The following is a 17260-nucleotide window of genomic DNA, read 5'->3' on the forward strand; positions in this document are numbered from 1 at the left end:
TAACTACTAATAAGGCGTGGTAGGAATTTTTGTGTTGTATGTTTCCGGCAATGATTATTAAGTGAATCGATTATATTATGATAATACAGTTTAAATAACAGTTTGGAACATAATGGCGTGTAAGGAAAATTTTTCGGTCTTAAATATTTACAAAATTTCTCACAACTTTTTCAGCAGGGGTAGGAAACTGTTTTCTTGGTATTAAAATGTCATTTTGTGTAAGTGGCTAAAGTTCTAATGCCAGACATTTAATTTTTACGGCATACTAATTACGATTTTTATCGATGGATTTAGGTCATAAATTCAAGAAGAAGATAATTTAAAAAACTCCTAGTATTTGTACAAATAATTCCATGACGACGATAAATGAGTTTTTAAGACTTAAGAAATGAAAGTTTTACCCAGAGGTGAATTTGCTCTTAAATTTTTACGATCCTATTTAGATCAGTCGACATTCGAAGCCAATCAATCAGAAGGCAATTAAACAAAGTGATTTATATTCATTACGTATTTTATGTCACTTTGAAGTATTTTATTTTACTTTCAGTAAGAAAAAAAATTAATCTGCTTAAGATGATCTCATAACTGGTGTAATAAACAAACCAAAAGTAGCCTTTTATTTTTTTATTAATAATTTAAAGATTATTCAGCAAATCATGGTGTTTTATAATTTTTCGCAAATACGTTAATAAATTATTGATTGTCACCAATAAGGAGAATTAGTTTCCCAATATTTTATCATTCATATTTGCTACTTTTTCCTTAGTACAAATACTAACCAGCAAGTAATAGTATATTAGGCATTATATATATATATATATATATATATATATATATATATATATATATACGTCGAAAAAATATATGAAAATGTCTTAGTATCAAATCAAAATTTTTTTATGAACCTAAGCCCAAGAAAATCCACTAAAAAAATATATATTAAGGTTCAAGAACTAAACTCAAACAATATATGCAGGCATGGGTAAAAATGTGCCTTTCTTCCTTGGTATTGAAACCAACTTTGGAAAAACAACCGTCCAACAGATGAAACTCTACAAAAAATTATTGACTAAGAGGACAAATCAAAGAAATCGAAGAATTTTTTTACTTAGATGTAAAACAGAAAATTTAATACCAAACTCTTTAAATTTAAATGTAGATAAAATTCTTAATTCTGTAAACCCTGCACGTAAATTTGGTAACATTTTTACTGTATTCAGGAAACAAACCTTGAATTTACTCATAGCAGATACCACTATCTCATTAAAAACTTTAGACTTGGAACTAGAAAAACTAGAAACAAAATTAATCAAATCATTACCAGTTGCTACTTTTAATACATTTAAGGAAACATCCATATAATACAATGAATGTATTTTTTGTAAAATTCGCGATAAAAATATCAAAAAAAAATATGCTATCGTCAAAATCAGATAATAAAAATCACAATAATAAATTGCAGGATACTTGGTTAGAGAATTTAACAAATGTAGAAATTCCCAGTGACGTACAAATGTTTTAAGTTTAGGAGATAATTTTGTTGTTCCCATCCGTAATAAAAATGATATCCCAACATCAGAAATTATTTGTTTAATTGAGAGTTCAATTTCTAACTTAAGTACCAATGTACAGGATGATATTAGAACTAAATGTTGTAACATTTTGACAAACTTTAAAAACAAAAACAAATACCCTTTTGAAAACAAAACAATACAAAAGAAAATTAAAAAGACAAAAGCTTTTTCAAACGAGAACCCCAATTTAGTTGTTCTGAAACCTGACAAAACTAACAAGACTGTTATTATAGAGTCCGAAGACTATGACAGTAAAATGGATCCTCTATTGAATGACAATACAACATACCGTGAAATGAAAAATGATCCTACGAATATTTTCCAAAAAAGAAATAACGAATTAGTCGACAGATGGGAAAAAATGTGCTACATCTTACCAAACACTGCTAATTCCCTCAAGATACATAATGCTGTAATTCCAAAAATATACGGTCTATCCAAAACACATAAAGAGGGTGTGCCGCTGCGACCTATTATTTCATGCATTCAGTCTCCTTTTGAAAACCTTTCAAAATATTTGAAGAACATTATTTCCAACGTAATAAATAAAAATCCACACTATTTAAAAGACGCTGATCACCTGAAATTAAAACTCAAAAATATACATTTACCTCCAAATTATAAATTAGTTTCTCTCGATGTGGTATCTTTATACACTAATATTCCAATAGCTTTAGCTAAAGACATTATTAAAAAAAAGTGGAATGAAATCAAAGCGTTCACAGACATCCCTCTAGAAGAATTTCTGCTAGCAGTCGAAACAACATTAAAGTCAACCTATTTCCTATATAAAAACAAAATCTTCCAACAAACAGATGGATGTGCTACGGGTGCTAGCATATCCAGTGCCATCGCTCAATTAGTTTTAGAGCATCTAGAGGAAATTGTTTTAAATAAAATAGATTTTGATATACCTTTTTTCTATCGCTATATAGATGACTGCTTGAGCGCAGCACCAGAGGATAAAATGGATATTTTACTAAATGAATTCAATAACTTTCACCAAAAACTAAAATTCACATTAGAAATTGAAAAAAATTATCAAATTAATTTTCTGGACCTGACCTTACATAGAGAAAACAGTACTATAACTACTTCATGGTACACCAAAAAAACCTGGTCGTCGAGATATCTGAATTTCAACTCTCATCATCACCTGTCTCAAAAGAAATCAGTAGTTATCGGACTCGCCGATAGAGCTATTAGATTATCCGATCCTATCAATAGACCTCAGGCCATTAAAAAAGCAAAAACAGCACTAACACTTAATTCATACCCACACCACCTTATCGACAACATTTTCAAATCGCGACTGCATAAATTTTACAATAACAATAATAACAATGAAACCAACACGGCAAAGAAAAACTATATATATCTTCCCTATATAAAAGGATTATCAAAACAAATTGCAAATCTTCTGTCCAAACATAATAATACGGGTGCTCATAAAGAGCACAATCTTTTGAAAAAGAATTTTACAAGATTAAAAACAAAAACCCCTCTATTAAACAGATCGCATGAAATTCCCTGCTCGAATTTTGATGGAGTTTATATTGGACAAACCAGTCAGCTACTTAACTCAAGAATACGTTCCCACAAATATGACAAAAAAAACTCAACCGCCCTCACAAAACATAAAAACGCAAAAAAACATAAATTTGATTTTGAGAAAACCAAGATCCTGGGAAGTGAACCCAACAAGAAGAAGAGAGAGCTTTTAGAGTCTATTTAAATAAAAAAAAATAATAATGCAATAAATGATAAAAAAGATGTCAAAAATTTGAACAAAATACAGACAATCTCAGAACGCCTATAATGTTAAAATAACTGATTGTTTAAACGATAAACTAACATCAATAAACAACACATTAGATTTAAAATACATTTTACATGTAGTGACTTAGTGGGTATGTCCTATGTTTTTAATATTATTTTAATTGTGACGTCTACTTGTTAGTACCGTATTTTTACATGCTTGGTAAGTCAAAAGTTTAAGTTTAACTTTTAAACCGTATTATGTCTGTCATAAAATGTTTTTTTAGTCAATATTACTTCTTGAAAAAGGCTGTAAAAGTAACCAGTACAAAGTTATATATTTTAAAAAAATAAAATTAAATTCAGTGATAAGTGATATCAGTTGTAAGTACCCACATAATAGTATCCGACATCGTAAATAAAAATTGTTTCAAGGTATTCAGATATATCTCTATATTTCTTTTTAAAAATATTCTCCGTTGCGAGGACTTCTGTTTCATCGACGCATAAAGACTCCAGTATATTTTGACAAGAACTTTTACAGAAACAATTTCGTAAAATTTTTAAATTATTTCTTGCAACCATAATTTATTATTGTATCTATACTGGGTAACTTTCTATTTTAAAATAACTTGCGGTATTTTTTATATGACTTTTTATATGTAATTACTTACTCTTTTCATAGATTATTTTAATATACGGTTATATTTTATTTTTGACTTTTATTTATCCATGAGCCTCCTCTGAGTATTGGTTTTGCATTTCTGTGATTGAATGACGTAAAACCCTGAGATTATTTTCCAATCTGAGCTAGCCCCAAAAAATTTTTGTTTCATTAATAATTATTAATTTAAATTTACAAGATTATGATTTTACGTTTGTTCCTTGATGATATAGTAAAGGAATTGTTTAAATCAAAAATAATAACATTAGGTTCAGATAATACGTTTTTCGATTTGGAGTAACAACCGATATACGAATGGAAGTAATTTTTATGTTTTGTTTAGCCAGCTATGTCCGATTGTCTTTTTTTGTCTATTGAATCTGTGTGTAGGTTTTAAAAGAAGACCAAGGTAAATTTAAAAGTTTAACTTTTTTTAAATTGTCTTACTTATTAAGGTCACTATTGACACGAATATTTTTACCTGTTATCGAGAGAAATTTATATTTTTAACTGTTCGTAAAGATCTAAGAAGGTATCAGTTCATACTAGACATTTCTGTTTGTAAGATTTAAATTATTATTTTCAGAAAAATTTTTGATTTTGATTATTAATAACTACAGTTTGTGTGTAACAACATTGTATTGTTTAATTTTTTTGACAATCTTTCTTTCTTTTTAGTAATAGCTAGACAATTCTGACAGTAATGTTAGTGGCTATATATACGCTAGCGCACAACCCATACTTTTGTTAAAAAATCATAGTTTACGCCCAGATAGATAATATGACTAGCATGATATATATGCAAAAAAAAATAAAAATGACCTGTTACTGTATTTGTCTCTAAAGTCGCCTATTCCCAAAGAAATTAATTTATTACATAATTTTGGCCCTCATTGTATACGTTAGGTGTATCTCCTGTTGATTTTGTGTAAAGATATTTGTTATTCCAAAAAGATGATCTTAAATAAAAGTACGTTCTTGTGATATTTGTTTGTTCCAGTCAATTTACCATCATAAACGACTAAACTTTAGCTTTCGATCCATTGCCTTTTGTAATCGTTTTGCTTAAATCCTCCCTTGGTTCTATTTTCAATTCAACGTTACGATTACCCCAGTTTTTCAATCAGTCACGAGTGATCGATGAAGACATGTTTTATACGTCGTCAAATGTATTAAATAAAGTATTACCTTTAGATATATCCTATATCTTTTTAATCATGTAAGTAATCAGATTGAATTTTCTTTTGTATATGAGGGTGTAGTAGCGAAATTCTTCACTCTACATTGTTGTTTGTATGTAACATATAAACATATGTTTTATAGTTAAAATAATAATGTCCATTTAGGTTTAGGTGCAAAATTTGCCTTAAAATATAATCTTATCAGGAAATAGATTCACTTTAAATGTTTTATTACAAATACCGCCAATTCCAATCATACTAACCCTTTTGCGGCGGGAAATTACCGTAGTCGCAAAAAATATCTGTGCCTGGTATAAGGGAAGCGACTTAAAGTGAAATGCATAAATAACATGTTTAGGTACTGGAAATTGTAAGTTCAAGTCCCTAATTCATTTACGAATAAAATTGCTTGCTACATATCTGTTTCTTCTTGTAGTCCGTCTCTTCAATATCCGTTTTGGATATTGGCGACATCATGGTAATCTATATTTTACAAACTGCTGCTCTAAAAAGATTTGTGGTTGTTGTGTTAAGCCACATACGTAGATTTTTCAGCCAGAAAATCCTGTAGCTTCCTGGTTCTTGTTTTCCTTCTACTTTTCCTTGTAGAATTAATTGCAGCAACCCATGTCTTTCGCTGTTCCTCATGCAACATATAGTTTACTGTTAATTTTTTTGTTTGGATTTCACAATGACTTCCGGCAAATGGTTCCGTATTGTGACTTTATTGCCCCCAGAAGATTACTTTATATCGCATAACAGAAAAATTGCATAATATACTGAAAGTACAATCCCCCGGTCCAAATAGCTCTTCAATACCCGTAATAAAAGCAGGATCTATTCAGTATTTTTGTCGTACTTTGTATTTGTTTCCTTAATTCTGGTTCTGGGCAATATGCAGACGAAGAAATTTAATTGACTAAAGCAGGTTTTGTGTTTTGTGATAGAAAATTAACTGTATCTGGGAATTGTTCTTCTCGTGACTAGTTGGTCCTAAAGTAAACAAAAACTGTCTTATTAGTATTTTGCCTATTAAGCTTATAATCCATGATATCCGAGCAGTTTGGAAATTTACTTCCAAACTGCAAGGATAACCTCAGGAAATTGAGGAAGTGAGAGGGATCTGAAATTTATGGTTAATATTATTTATTAGTTTATGGCCTAACGTCTAAAACATTTTCTGATTTACGGTAATAGGTATGGTTGTTTATAAACTTTTAGTTTTTTATTTTAGTTGTTCATTGAGTCGCAAGACCACCTCTCTGGAACGGTGGTTAAGGTTTTAGCCACGTTTTAACACGGTTAATCCGGCACTACCCTGGGGTATTCTGGCCTAATATCCTACTCGGCCGAAAGATGCCAGGGTGTCATGATTTGTGATGTAGATGTCAAAAAAAGATTTCCCCCACCGTTGCCTGTCAGAATTCAATGACAAAAAAAATGTAAAACAAAAAAAAGTAAAGGCTAATTTTGTTTTCTGTTAAATACAAAAAAATGCAATCCGTTTGTAACAAAAATGTGCTATGGAGTCTGGGTGACTCTATCCAGTGTAGCAAAAGGGTGAACTCTAAAATGTACCTTGATACACCAACGAACTAATATGTGAAATAACGGAAGATGGAAGGGGTTAGATAGAAATAAATTATGTAAAAGAAATAAATAAAGGGTAAATATGAATTTTAAAATATAGCAGAATTAAGTGTTGGCTAGCGACTATGCAGGAGAATGACCACTTGACACTCAAAGAAGGATTCGGCCAATTTGCATGCCCTACAGAGACCGTAAGATATAAGAACTAATGACAAGAAAACCACCAAGAAATAAACAGATGAAACATAAAAGTTGCTCTAATGAATGCCTGGGCGCCAGGAAGTTAAATGTTTTCTTCCGAGATATCTTGTATTGCTGAAATATGAAAGATAGGTACTAATTGAAATATTAAATTTTAACCACAACTTTAATAATTACCAAACTTAGGTACAGACTATTTTAAATGCTTATATACTAAACCACCACCTCTTATGTACAGTTAACTATAGCTATATTTACAGTAAAATCCCTGAATATAATTATAAAACAATTTACCACTGATATACCCCTTAATTTTAAATCGTGACAAAAGTTATACCCAATAATAATGTATAAATAATAAATATAATTATATACTACTCACCAATAATTTAGTTTTCGTTCAAGAATTGTTTAGGTTTTCATGTGAAAACTCTGTGGATATGTGTGCACACGATAACCTAACAAAGAGAAATTCAAGGGAGAGTTATAACCTCATCCCTTGGTAGACAATAAATAATTAAATTAAGTTACAATGATTAATGTTTTAAGAAAATTAAAGGTATTTATTATTAAGGATATATATTTAAATTAAAAGTGGAACCAAAAGTTAAAACCTTGAAGAGGACGTAGCAAAAGTTATTTAAAATAATTGAATGGAAAACAAAAATAAAAGTAAGTTCTTCCTGCCGGTTTCCGTAGGTTGCCCTTGAAGATGATCCGGTGGAGAACAAGATTCAGGTGGTAAAAGGTACACCAAACCTGGATTCCCTGTATCAGGTACTCTTAGACAAATAAGTCAACTTAAAATTCTTTTTAAATTCCCAATAAAAACCAATGAACTTGAAACTTCTTCCCCTTGTCCTTAATAAGTACAACCCAAAAAAAACTAAAAAAGATTTTTTCCCCTGACTTGCAACTGGATTCTGGGAGTAGGCTAAAAAGGAACAATTGGGTTACTTCATGTTCTTTGTACGTACAAAAAGTAAGGAAAAACACAAGGTTTATCAACCTTGAAAGGCGATACAAGAAATGTCAACAAGTGACCTTAAATTGAAATAAAAACCTTAATGGTTTTCGGTAAATAGTCACCTTCGAATAGTGTGACAATGTTTTTATAATGTATGGATATATTAAATAGATAGTTTTAACGGAAAGCATGATCTTTATATATTATAGAATAGGAAAAAAAAGAAATATTAGCCGGTTTAAACGGTATGAAATTGAAATAAATAATTGTTTACTTTCACTCTTGAAAAGAAATAAAATTTGAGATAGAAATAGAATCTAATACTTATAATTTATTTAGGTATAAAACATTTTCCTTAATGAAATAAGGTGAAATATGACATGTATAAAATATATGAAATACCTATCAAAGAATAAATTAAAAATAGATCTGAATTTTACTAACAATGGCGGACGATATGAAGGATTTTTCCTTATAATTTATTTGTAATTTCATCTTACCGGCTAGGGTGATCCAAATGAAAGTATCCTCGTACAAACAACAAAATAACTCAAATGATTTTTTCTAAAACAAACAGCTCTTGACAATAAAATAAACTTAAACTCAATTCGGGAAAAAATGGCACTTCCCAGCCGCTACTACTCTGATCGAAACGATCCTTCTTCGATCACATCCAGTTGACAAGTACCTGTTAAGGTTCTACAAGTCGTCGAGTGGATGTACTTTCAGATTCTTACCACTGGTGGCGCGGTTTAATGCCAACCTTAGAAAATAAGATTTACTGGAAGTTATTTAAATATTTAGTTTAAGAATATTTCAATATAAATTTAATTTAGAATTAAATTAAAAGATTCCAGTCACAAAAAAAAGGTAAACAAATATTTAAGTAACGGACTCGTTACACGTTGCAGATGGAGAGATGATAACTGGTCTGTAGAGATTGTCTATTTGCTGTTGCATAAATAGCATTTCCTGATTAAATACATATTATTTCAACCGTTAGTTTATACAGATTCACCATTGCAAAGAGAATTGAACACTTGTCCAAAAACACAGCAACAACGCTTCGTGAACACATAGCAAAATTCGAATACTGTTCTTTGGCATTTAATAAGAGTTGCGATAATAGCGATACAGTACAACTTTATATATTTTTACACGGTATTGACACTAAATTTAATATTATCAAAGAATATTTGTGTTCATTATTTCCAGTGAAAGATAATACAACTGGCAAAAACCTGTACAATGAACTAAAGCCTGCGTTGAAAAACTTTTTGATTTTATTAGAGAAGACTATTAATTGGTATATCGACATATTATAGAGTATAAGCAATGTGAATCATACAGGAAAATATTTGTTAACCATTGCATAACTCACCAGGATTTGTATGCGAAAAGATTGAGTTTGTCACATAGTACCAATAATTAAACTACTGAATTTTATAAAGTCGCGCCCGTTTAATTATAGTGAATTTAAAGAATTTCCTGAAATAATTATTAACTAAATATGGCAATGTGGTTTTTAATACCGAACTACGTGGGCCTAGTAGAGGAGCAATGTTAAAAAGAGTATACAACTTAAAAAAGCGAAATACATTTTTCTGGGATATAAAGGATATGATTTTCTTCATTTCGGTAATAAAGAACGAATGTGCGATTTTGGGTTTCTTATCGACATGACTTGGAACCTAACTTAGCATCGCAATAATCTTAATGTGGAACTTCAAGGCAAAGAACATTTAAGGAGAAAGATTTAGGGCTTTGTGTACAAAGAACATTTAAGCAGAAAGATTTAGGGCTTTGTGCACAAATTAAAATTAAGGAAGCAGCATCTTTTGCAAAATAATGTGTATTACTTTCCACATATTTAAAAAATAATGGACTGTTGCACATGCACATCCACAAAGCAGTCTGTTTATCCAGTTGCTCACCTATTTCTGTAAGTCCTCTTCCTCCTTGATACCTCGGCAATGTTATTCTCTCTACTACAGTGCGTGGATGGTGTCAAATGAGTAGCTAAGCGCGGAACAGGCGTACATATTTACTGCCTTAAACAAATTTTTGCTATTAAGATATGAACAATTTAGCTGTCTTAGTCTTCGCACAAACTGAGAAGTTAGTTCGGTTTTCATTAGTTTATGGTCAATGTTTCGCGCTTGCCGTACTCCGAGATATTTATACATATCATTTTCACCCATTGTCTCGATGGTTAGGCCATCTTGCATATCGAAACCTCCGGGCTGAACCTTATCTCTTACTATATTTAATATACGGCACTTGTCTAGTCCAAAGTACATACTAATATTATTTGAGAAGGTTTCAGTCAGTGGAGTTCAGTGCCTGAGATAGTGGGTTCATCGCTAGACAGAACCAAAGTGGACTCAACGAGTCCCCCTGGAAAGGGCCGCGGTTGATTGGGATATCTTCAGTTTCGATATTATTTTTACCAGGTATTTGAAGGTGAATTTCATTAGATATTTTAAAAAGGTCACTATATTATTATCGATTTATATATTTTTAATATATCTATAAGCCATTCATGAGGCACTGAATCAAAGTCCTTATTTTAGTCAATGAAGACAGTAAAAAGGTTCCTTTTTTTGTGTATGCCTGGTTAGAAAATCGAATGAGTCGATAATAAGTTGTTCTTTGCAACCCATGGAATCCTTAGCGCATCATTTCTATTGAGGCTCTATGATAATGTTTAGAGCACAGTGTACAGTGTTGGTAGATATGCCGGGCTACACAGGATGTGATCAATTTGTACAAATTTAGAAGACAAGTAATTATTACTAATAGTATTATTACTATAACTATTATTACTAAATAACTATTAAGTGTTACTTTATGTGCAGCACGCCAATAAATTTAAAAATTTAAGTTAGTTCAAATTAAAAAGGTTGGTCACTCCTGGTCTACAGCAATGAACAGCCAATGGCGATGTTATTCATGCAACAGAAATATGGAAAAACTCAAAATGTGTTGTATGCGGTGTAATCAGTTTGTTTGTTTAGAGCATTCAAAAAGTAAAACTGTGTATTGTAAGTGTAATAAATAAATTTTTAATTTAATAATAACATATCATACTTTATCAACAAACATTAATATATGAATAAATAAAATAAAACTTGTGGTGTATTTGCAATAACCTTGACTTTTAATATATTTGTGAGTGTTTAGGAGGGTTAAATATTCTTTTGTTTTACATCATACATCTCTAATAACACATTATTCATACATTTCGTGTTTTTCGTAATTTTTTGTTTCTTGATTTTCTATAGAAATCAAGAAACTCATATTAGTTAAGATAATACTCAGTTAAAATATTTGCTAATATTATCCAATTTTTAATGGCAACAATCCCTACCCTATTTAAAATAGATATGATTTACATACATTATAAATTATTCACTTAATTTTTATTTTCAGATTTTCTTTCTGGATACTTCAATAAAAGTTTCCGCAACGCCATATTACTACAAGTGATGAAGCCGTTTCATGATGAAGCCTTGTGATGAATAACAGTAATGCTATGAAGGTAAATACATTAGTTTTAGTTATTATTTCCATGATAGTTATGTATTTATTACACTGCTCGATATTGTTACACGACAATTTTTTATTTATAGATTTTTTAATGATTCCTTTTTAAATAAAACAAAAGATAAATTTAAAATTACAGGTCTGTACCTAAACAGGTTTTACTGCTTCATGTTTGCAATCTGCAGGATCTGCAATCGGTCTGTACGAAATAAAACTCTATTTGTTTTATGTCTCAATATTTCGTCACGATTTTGTGACTTCTTCAGGAGAAAACTGTTAATTTATTAGAATAATTATTGGATGTAAACAAAATGAATACTTCAATACCTACAACTTGAAGAGTACAATTTTAAATTTTGTTAACATATCTAAATGACATTTGTTTGATTAAAAGTTATTTAGAAGTTATGGTAACCGCAATACATTATATTATATAGAGTAAATTGGACAATATATTGGACAATTATTAGTAGTAAATAAGTTAAAGTAAACAATTATTATGACAGTATTATCGATAATAAAAGGTGGAAAGATGCAATTAATAGTAGAGGAATGTGGACAAATCAGGAACATATTAAATTAATCTATAAAAAGTAATTGATGGTACGTAGTCAGTTATTGTAATACTGATATTTAGAAATGGAATAAAATTTTAGGTACAGTTACTAAAATATTAATAAGTGAGTTTGTTTTTAAAGGTTAAGATCTTTCATATCATATATTGTTTAGTATGTTGCAGTAGATATAAATTAAATGGTTGGTGTCAGTCTTATAATTGATAGATTCAGGAGTTTTGTTAATGTGTACCATTTCAAGGAAAAGCCGATTTTTATAATTATCAATTTGTTTCAAGATTTTTACATTATTAAAGTCAAAGTTATGTGCTGTCTTCAAGTGGTCGTCCACTAAGGCACAAGCATTTTTTCTTATGTTACAGTCACTTTTGTGTTGGGTGACACGTTGTTTAAGCCACTATTGACTTTGACCAATATAACAACTTTGACATTGACTGCAATTTATTCGGTAAATTATGTTACTCATTAGTGAATTTGGAGTTTTAACTTTTATTTTTGAGAATAACCCTGAATTTAGCAATGGTTTGTATTTAATTTTTAATGTTCGGAAATGTTTTGTAAAGTGGGAAAATTTGGTCTGTTAAATTTTGTGTGTAAGGTATTTTTTTGTATGAAACTGGTTTTGGATTATTTAATTAAGCTCTAGTATAAAAGTGAGTGTTATAAATAAGTTTTTTTAATATATGTTTTGGGTAGCCATTGCGTAAAAACATTTTAAAAAGTTTCTTTAAATTGACATCTAGGAAACTCCGATCAGAGATTGTCTACTCGATTTTTCATAGATATAATTCTGTTAAACTTTTGAGTTGTAGGATAAGTAGAAGAATAATTTGTAAATCTGCCGGATGCAGTATCTTTTTGATACCAATCTAATATGATTCTGTTTGGTATCTAAAAAAGGTATACTGTTTTCATTTTCATACGCGACAGTGAATTGAATATTTTGATGAAGTGAAATAAAGATTGTTTGTACTGTCTGGATATGGTTGAATGGTATACTGCATATTATGTCATCAACAAATTTATAAATAAATGCAAGTGAAAATGGCAGTTTCGAGATTTCAAGTTTCAATAAATGGTCTAGGATAATTGTTGCTAAAATAGAGCTAATAGGACTGCCCATTGGTGTTCCAAATATTTGTTTGTAGAATTTATCACAAAAACAAACATATGTGTTGTCAAATAAGAAAGTTATTAATGGCAGGAAGTCTTTTTTTGATAAGGATGAGAATTGCTCTATTTAAGACCATTTTTCTTGTATAATTTCAATGATTAACTTTATTGGGATGTTAGTAGACAATGACACTACATCTAATGATATCAAAACATAGTTATATGATAGCTGAATTCCATTTACAGCATTGACAAAAGAAAATGTATCTTTTGTATTGAAACTTGGCTCATTTTCAAATTTCTGTGTAAGTATATTTTTCAAGAATTTGTATAGGTTGTAAGTTGTGAAGTTTATAGTACTAACAATGGGACGTAATGGTATATTCACCTTATGTATTTTTGGTATGCCATATAATTTGGGTATGTCAGAATTGTAAATTTTAAGTTCTTTAGCTTGTTGTTCTGTAAGCTTATTTTCGTTTTTTAAAGTTTTTATTAATTTATTATATGTAGTCTGGATGAAGGTAGTCGTATTATTGTTAATCTAAGTATATGTTGTATTGTCTGGTAGAAGAGTATCTACTTTTTGAATATAGTCTAATTTGTCCATTGTAACAGTACATCCTCCTTTGTCTGCCGGTAGAATGTATAAGTCAGGGTGATCCTTAAGAATTTTTTTTTGTTTTATAAAATGTTGTTTTAAGATGAGAGAATTTTACGGTGTTGGGATTTTGAATAAAATTCATTGTTATATTGGCCAATAATAACCCAAGTAATAACAAGTCTGAGATATCCGGTGGTATGTCAACTGTCGAAATATTTTTGAACCATTTTGAGTTGTTTAGGAAAAGTACATTTATATTTAAAGTACAATAATTTATGTTATCTGAAAACTGTAATATGTCGTCTGTGATATTTATGTGACATGAATTTTCAATAATGGAAGTGTAGACAAAACCCTATTAAAGAAACACAAAAAACTATCCTCCACATAACTGTACATTCGCTTTTCACATTTCAGAAAAAGTTTTGATCTCATTAGGTGAATGTACTTTTCACTTACTTTATTTTTTAGGGGGAACCCGGGAGGTAGAAGTAGTAAACTGTTTGCATATTTTTTGGAGTCCCAAAATGAACATTCTTCAGTAAAATTCAGCTTGTTCGTATTATTTTTAGAGGTTCAGTGGCATTTTCGTCAGTGACAACTAGAATATAAATAAATTTATTGATTTATAACAAAACTAAAGCACCTCCGGCATTTGGTAATGCGTTTTTTAGATGGCATAATTTTTGAGTCACGTTGGATTAAAAAAAAATGATGAAAACTTCTTTTTTTGAAAGCCAAGAAAATATATTTTCTGAGGTATATCGATTTAAATATTTGAAATTCAATCTGCTTTAACCTAATTTTTTTGGTATTTTACATGCCCATTGCAGATGGTTTTTATTATTTGAATATATGTTATAAATATCTTGATGATATGAAAATTTTTATGGAGAAAGAGCTTCGAGCTCTATTGTTTATAACTTCATCGCAAATGCCGGTCAACTTTGACCGGTTGTATCTCAGGAACCACTAGTCATAATTTTTCTTTTTTCTTTTTTATGAATCGTCTTGCCAAGTCTTTTGCCAACTACCGCAGCTAGATTCTTAGGTGTGCCCAGCTCATTCATTGCATTCCATCTTGATTATACTTCCAATAATTTTTACGCATTTATCTAATAGTAAATATTTGAATACCGGTTGATTTTCCAGGCCTAAAGCCACACTGGTAGTCACCAAGTATTTCTTGGGCGTATGGCAGTAATCTTTTTAGTAATACCGATGCCAATATTTTATACGAAGTATTGATTAGTGGAATTTCTCTATAGTTCATACATTATTGATTTTTTCTTTATTATGTATTAGTACAATAATACTGCCTGTCACAAAATCGATCATTCGTGATATATTGTCGTTTGTAATGTCATATAAACTATGTATTTCCGCCACCGGTATTATGTACTCTTCTGTGTCTACTGGTGTGTTACTGTCCCCTAATATTATTTTAGTATCATCATCAAAAGCTTCTGTGTATAGTTGATTTAGAGAGTCGTAGAATTTGTTTTTATTATTCTCTTATGACCAGACCACAATACTAATGACTTTTCCATACGTAATATTCCAGAACCGTTTCATCTCTTTTCCTGAATGGCTGTTACATCATATCTCAGGTCTTCTAGTTTTTTTATCGCTCTCGCAGCGATTCACTTTCGGTATCATCTTAAAACGTTCTATGTTCCTAATAGAATATCCTTTGTCTATAGCTTTCGTCATTTATTTTGATAATCTGTTCTATTCCTAGGCAATGTTGTTAATAAACGTAAAAAATTTGAAACAATGGTTCTTAGTAAATAATTTTTCGGAAGTTTCTACTAGATCTTCATGACTTTTTACTGTAACTGATTGTACTAGTTCTGATTATATTTTATTCTTATTTTTGTTCGAATTTTACGAAAAAATTTTATTATTTCACACTTAGTGATATTCCTGTCCATTTTGTATATGTATTTTTATTTTTCCAGATTATAATAAAAAAACTTATAAGCGTCTGCATACAAAATGTTTTTTAATATTCTAATCTTTATAATAAATTTCGTGGTATCAACTGCTAGAGTTAAGCACAACCGTCATTTTTTAGTACATTGTAGATTACTGCTAAATATTTTGTGCGTCCTACTTTTCCCAAGTTTGCTCTGTTTATTGTATAAGAGATAAACAGTAACCACCATTTCTCATGCGCAGCGAAAACTTCAAGAGGGAAATATATACGGAAAAATGATGATCCGCATGATTTCACAGTGGTATTTCAATTCCATAGTTATAAGTAGATAAAGAGCAAATATTCAGAACTGACTAAATTAATTATTGAAAGAGAACTTATATTAGCTTTTATAGCAATAAATCAGTATAAAATAAATAAAAGCAGTATGCTATATACATCATTTTAAACTTCAAGAAAAATTATATTTATGGGCAATGATAAATCTTTATGCTATTTGTAGTTCTTAAATAAGGAGAATATTAGTATAAAGTTCAAGAAAAAAAATGGGATCAAATTCAGTTAAGCATATTAACCCATTTGATCCCACGACATTTTTTTTTTGATAATACAAGATTTTTTTGAATGGCCTTATTGGATATGGGTTAAATAGTAACAATTCATTTTTATTTGAAATAAAAAAATTAAATTTTTAGCAAAAGGTAGGTGTACTCATACGAGTACAATGGGCTGATCGGGAGTCAAAACTATAAAGCATTGTGTAAAAATGAAAATATTTTATTTTCTTTCAATATAGGTACATACTTGGCTATATCCTGTGTTATAATCTAACTAGTATAAAATTGTACAAAACAATCAAGTTCAATACACAGAGTAACTTCACACTTTATACAAATCCAACGTACTCTGTGATGGCATAAGCGACATCGAAGTTGTGTGTCTATTTTCTTTGGAAAATGACCGCTTCTATCCATTTTTAGACTAATTGGTACAGGTTCTGCTAGACGTTTTCTATACTAACTAGATTTCCCAAAACTTCTTAAGTAACGACGTACAACATCTCGTTGAAAAGCCAAAAGATCCATTTCTTTATTTTCAGCAAATATTTGTAACCTCCACGAGTTAACAAGAGCTGAGTTGAGCATGTGGGTAAAAATGGACCGCCACCATTTTTCCTTGTATACTGACTCGGTATTTATTAACCGATTGGTCAAAGAGATCAACACCGCCCATTGAAGCATTGTATGATGACAACATTTTTGGTTGAGGCACATCAATTTTTCGTTTGGCAGCAGCACACCAACGATTCACTTTCGAAAGTGGTTCAGTACTATTGTACTTTGATGCCATTGTGACCACATTGTTGTCCTTCCATTTTACAAAAAGCAGTAGACTTGTTTTGTCAAAGCAATACTTGAAATATCCACGATTCTTCTTTTTCATTACAGCGGAAGGTAACAAAGGACATTTTTTATACAATTTTCTCTTGCTGTGCCTATTGCCCTAAAGCCCATCTCTTCTAAAGTTTCCGTCAAATTGTAACTAGTA

The 17260-nt window shown here is 30.2% G+C and overlaps 1 protein-coding gene across 1 annotated transcript in view; it reads left to right on the forward strand.

Moving 5' to 3' along the window:
• Sol1 overlaps positions 1–17260 on the forward strand; it is a 941015-nt gene that overhangs the window by 472030 nt on the left and 451725 nt on the right. The window contains exon 2 of the mRNA XM_072532789.1: positions 11368–11476. Coding sequence (XP_072388890.1) covers positions 11453–11476 — 24 coding nt within the window. The 5' untranslated portion in view covers positions 11368–11452. The remainder of the gene's footprint in view (positions 1–11367; positions 11477–17260) is intronic.

The sequence above is a fragment of the Diabrotica undecimpunctata genome, chromosome 5 (assembly GCF_040954645.1).
Source record: "Diabrotica undecimpunctata isolate CICGRU chromosome 5, icDiaUnde3, whole genome shotgun sequence".
NCBI lineage: Eukaryota > Metazoa > Arthropoda > Insecta > Coleoptera > Chrysomelidae > Diabrotica > Diabrotica undecimpunctata.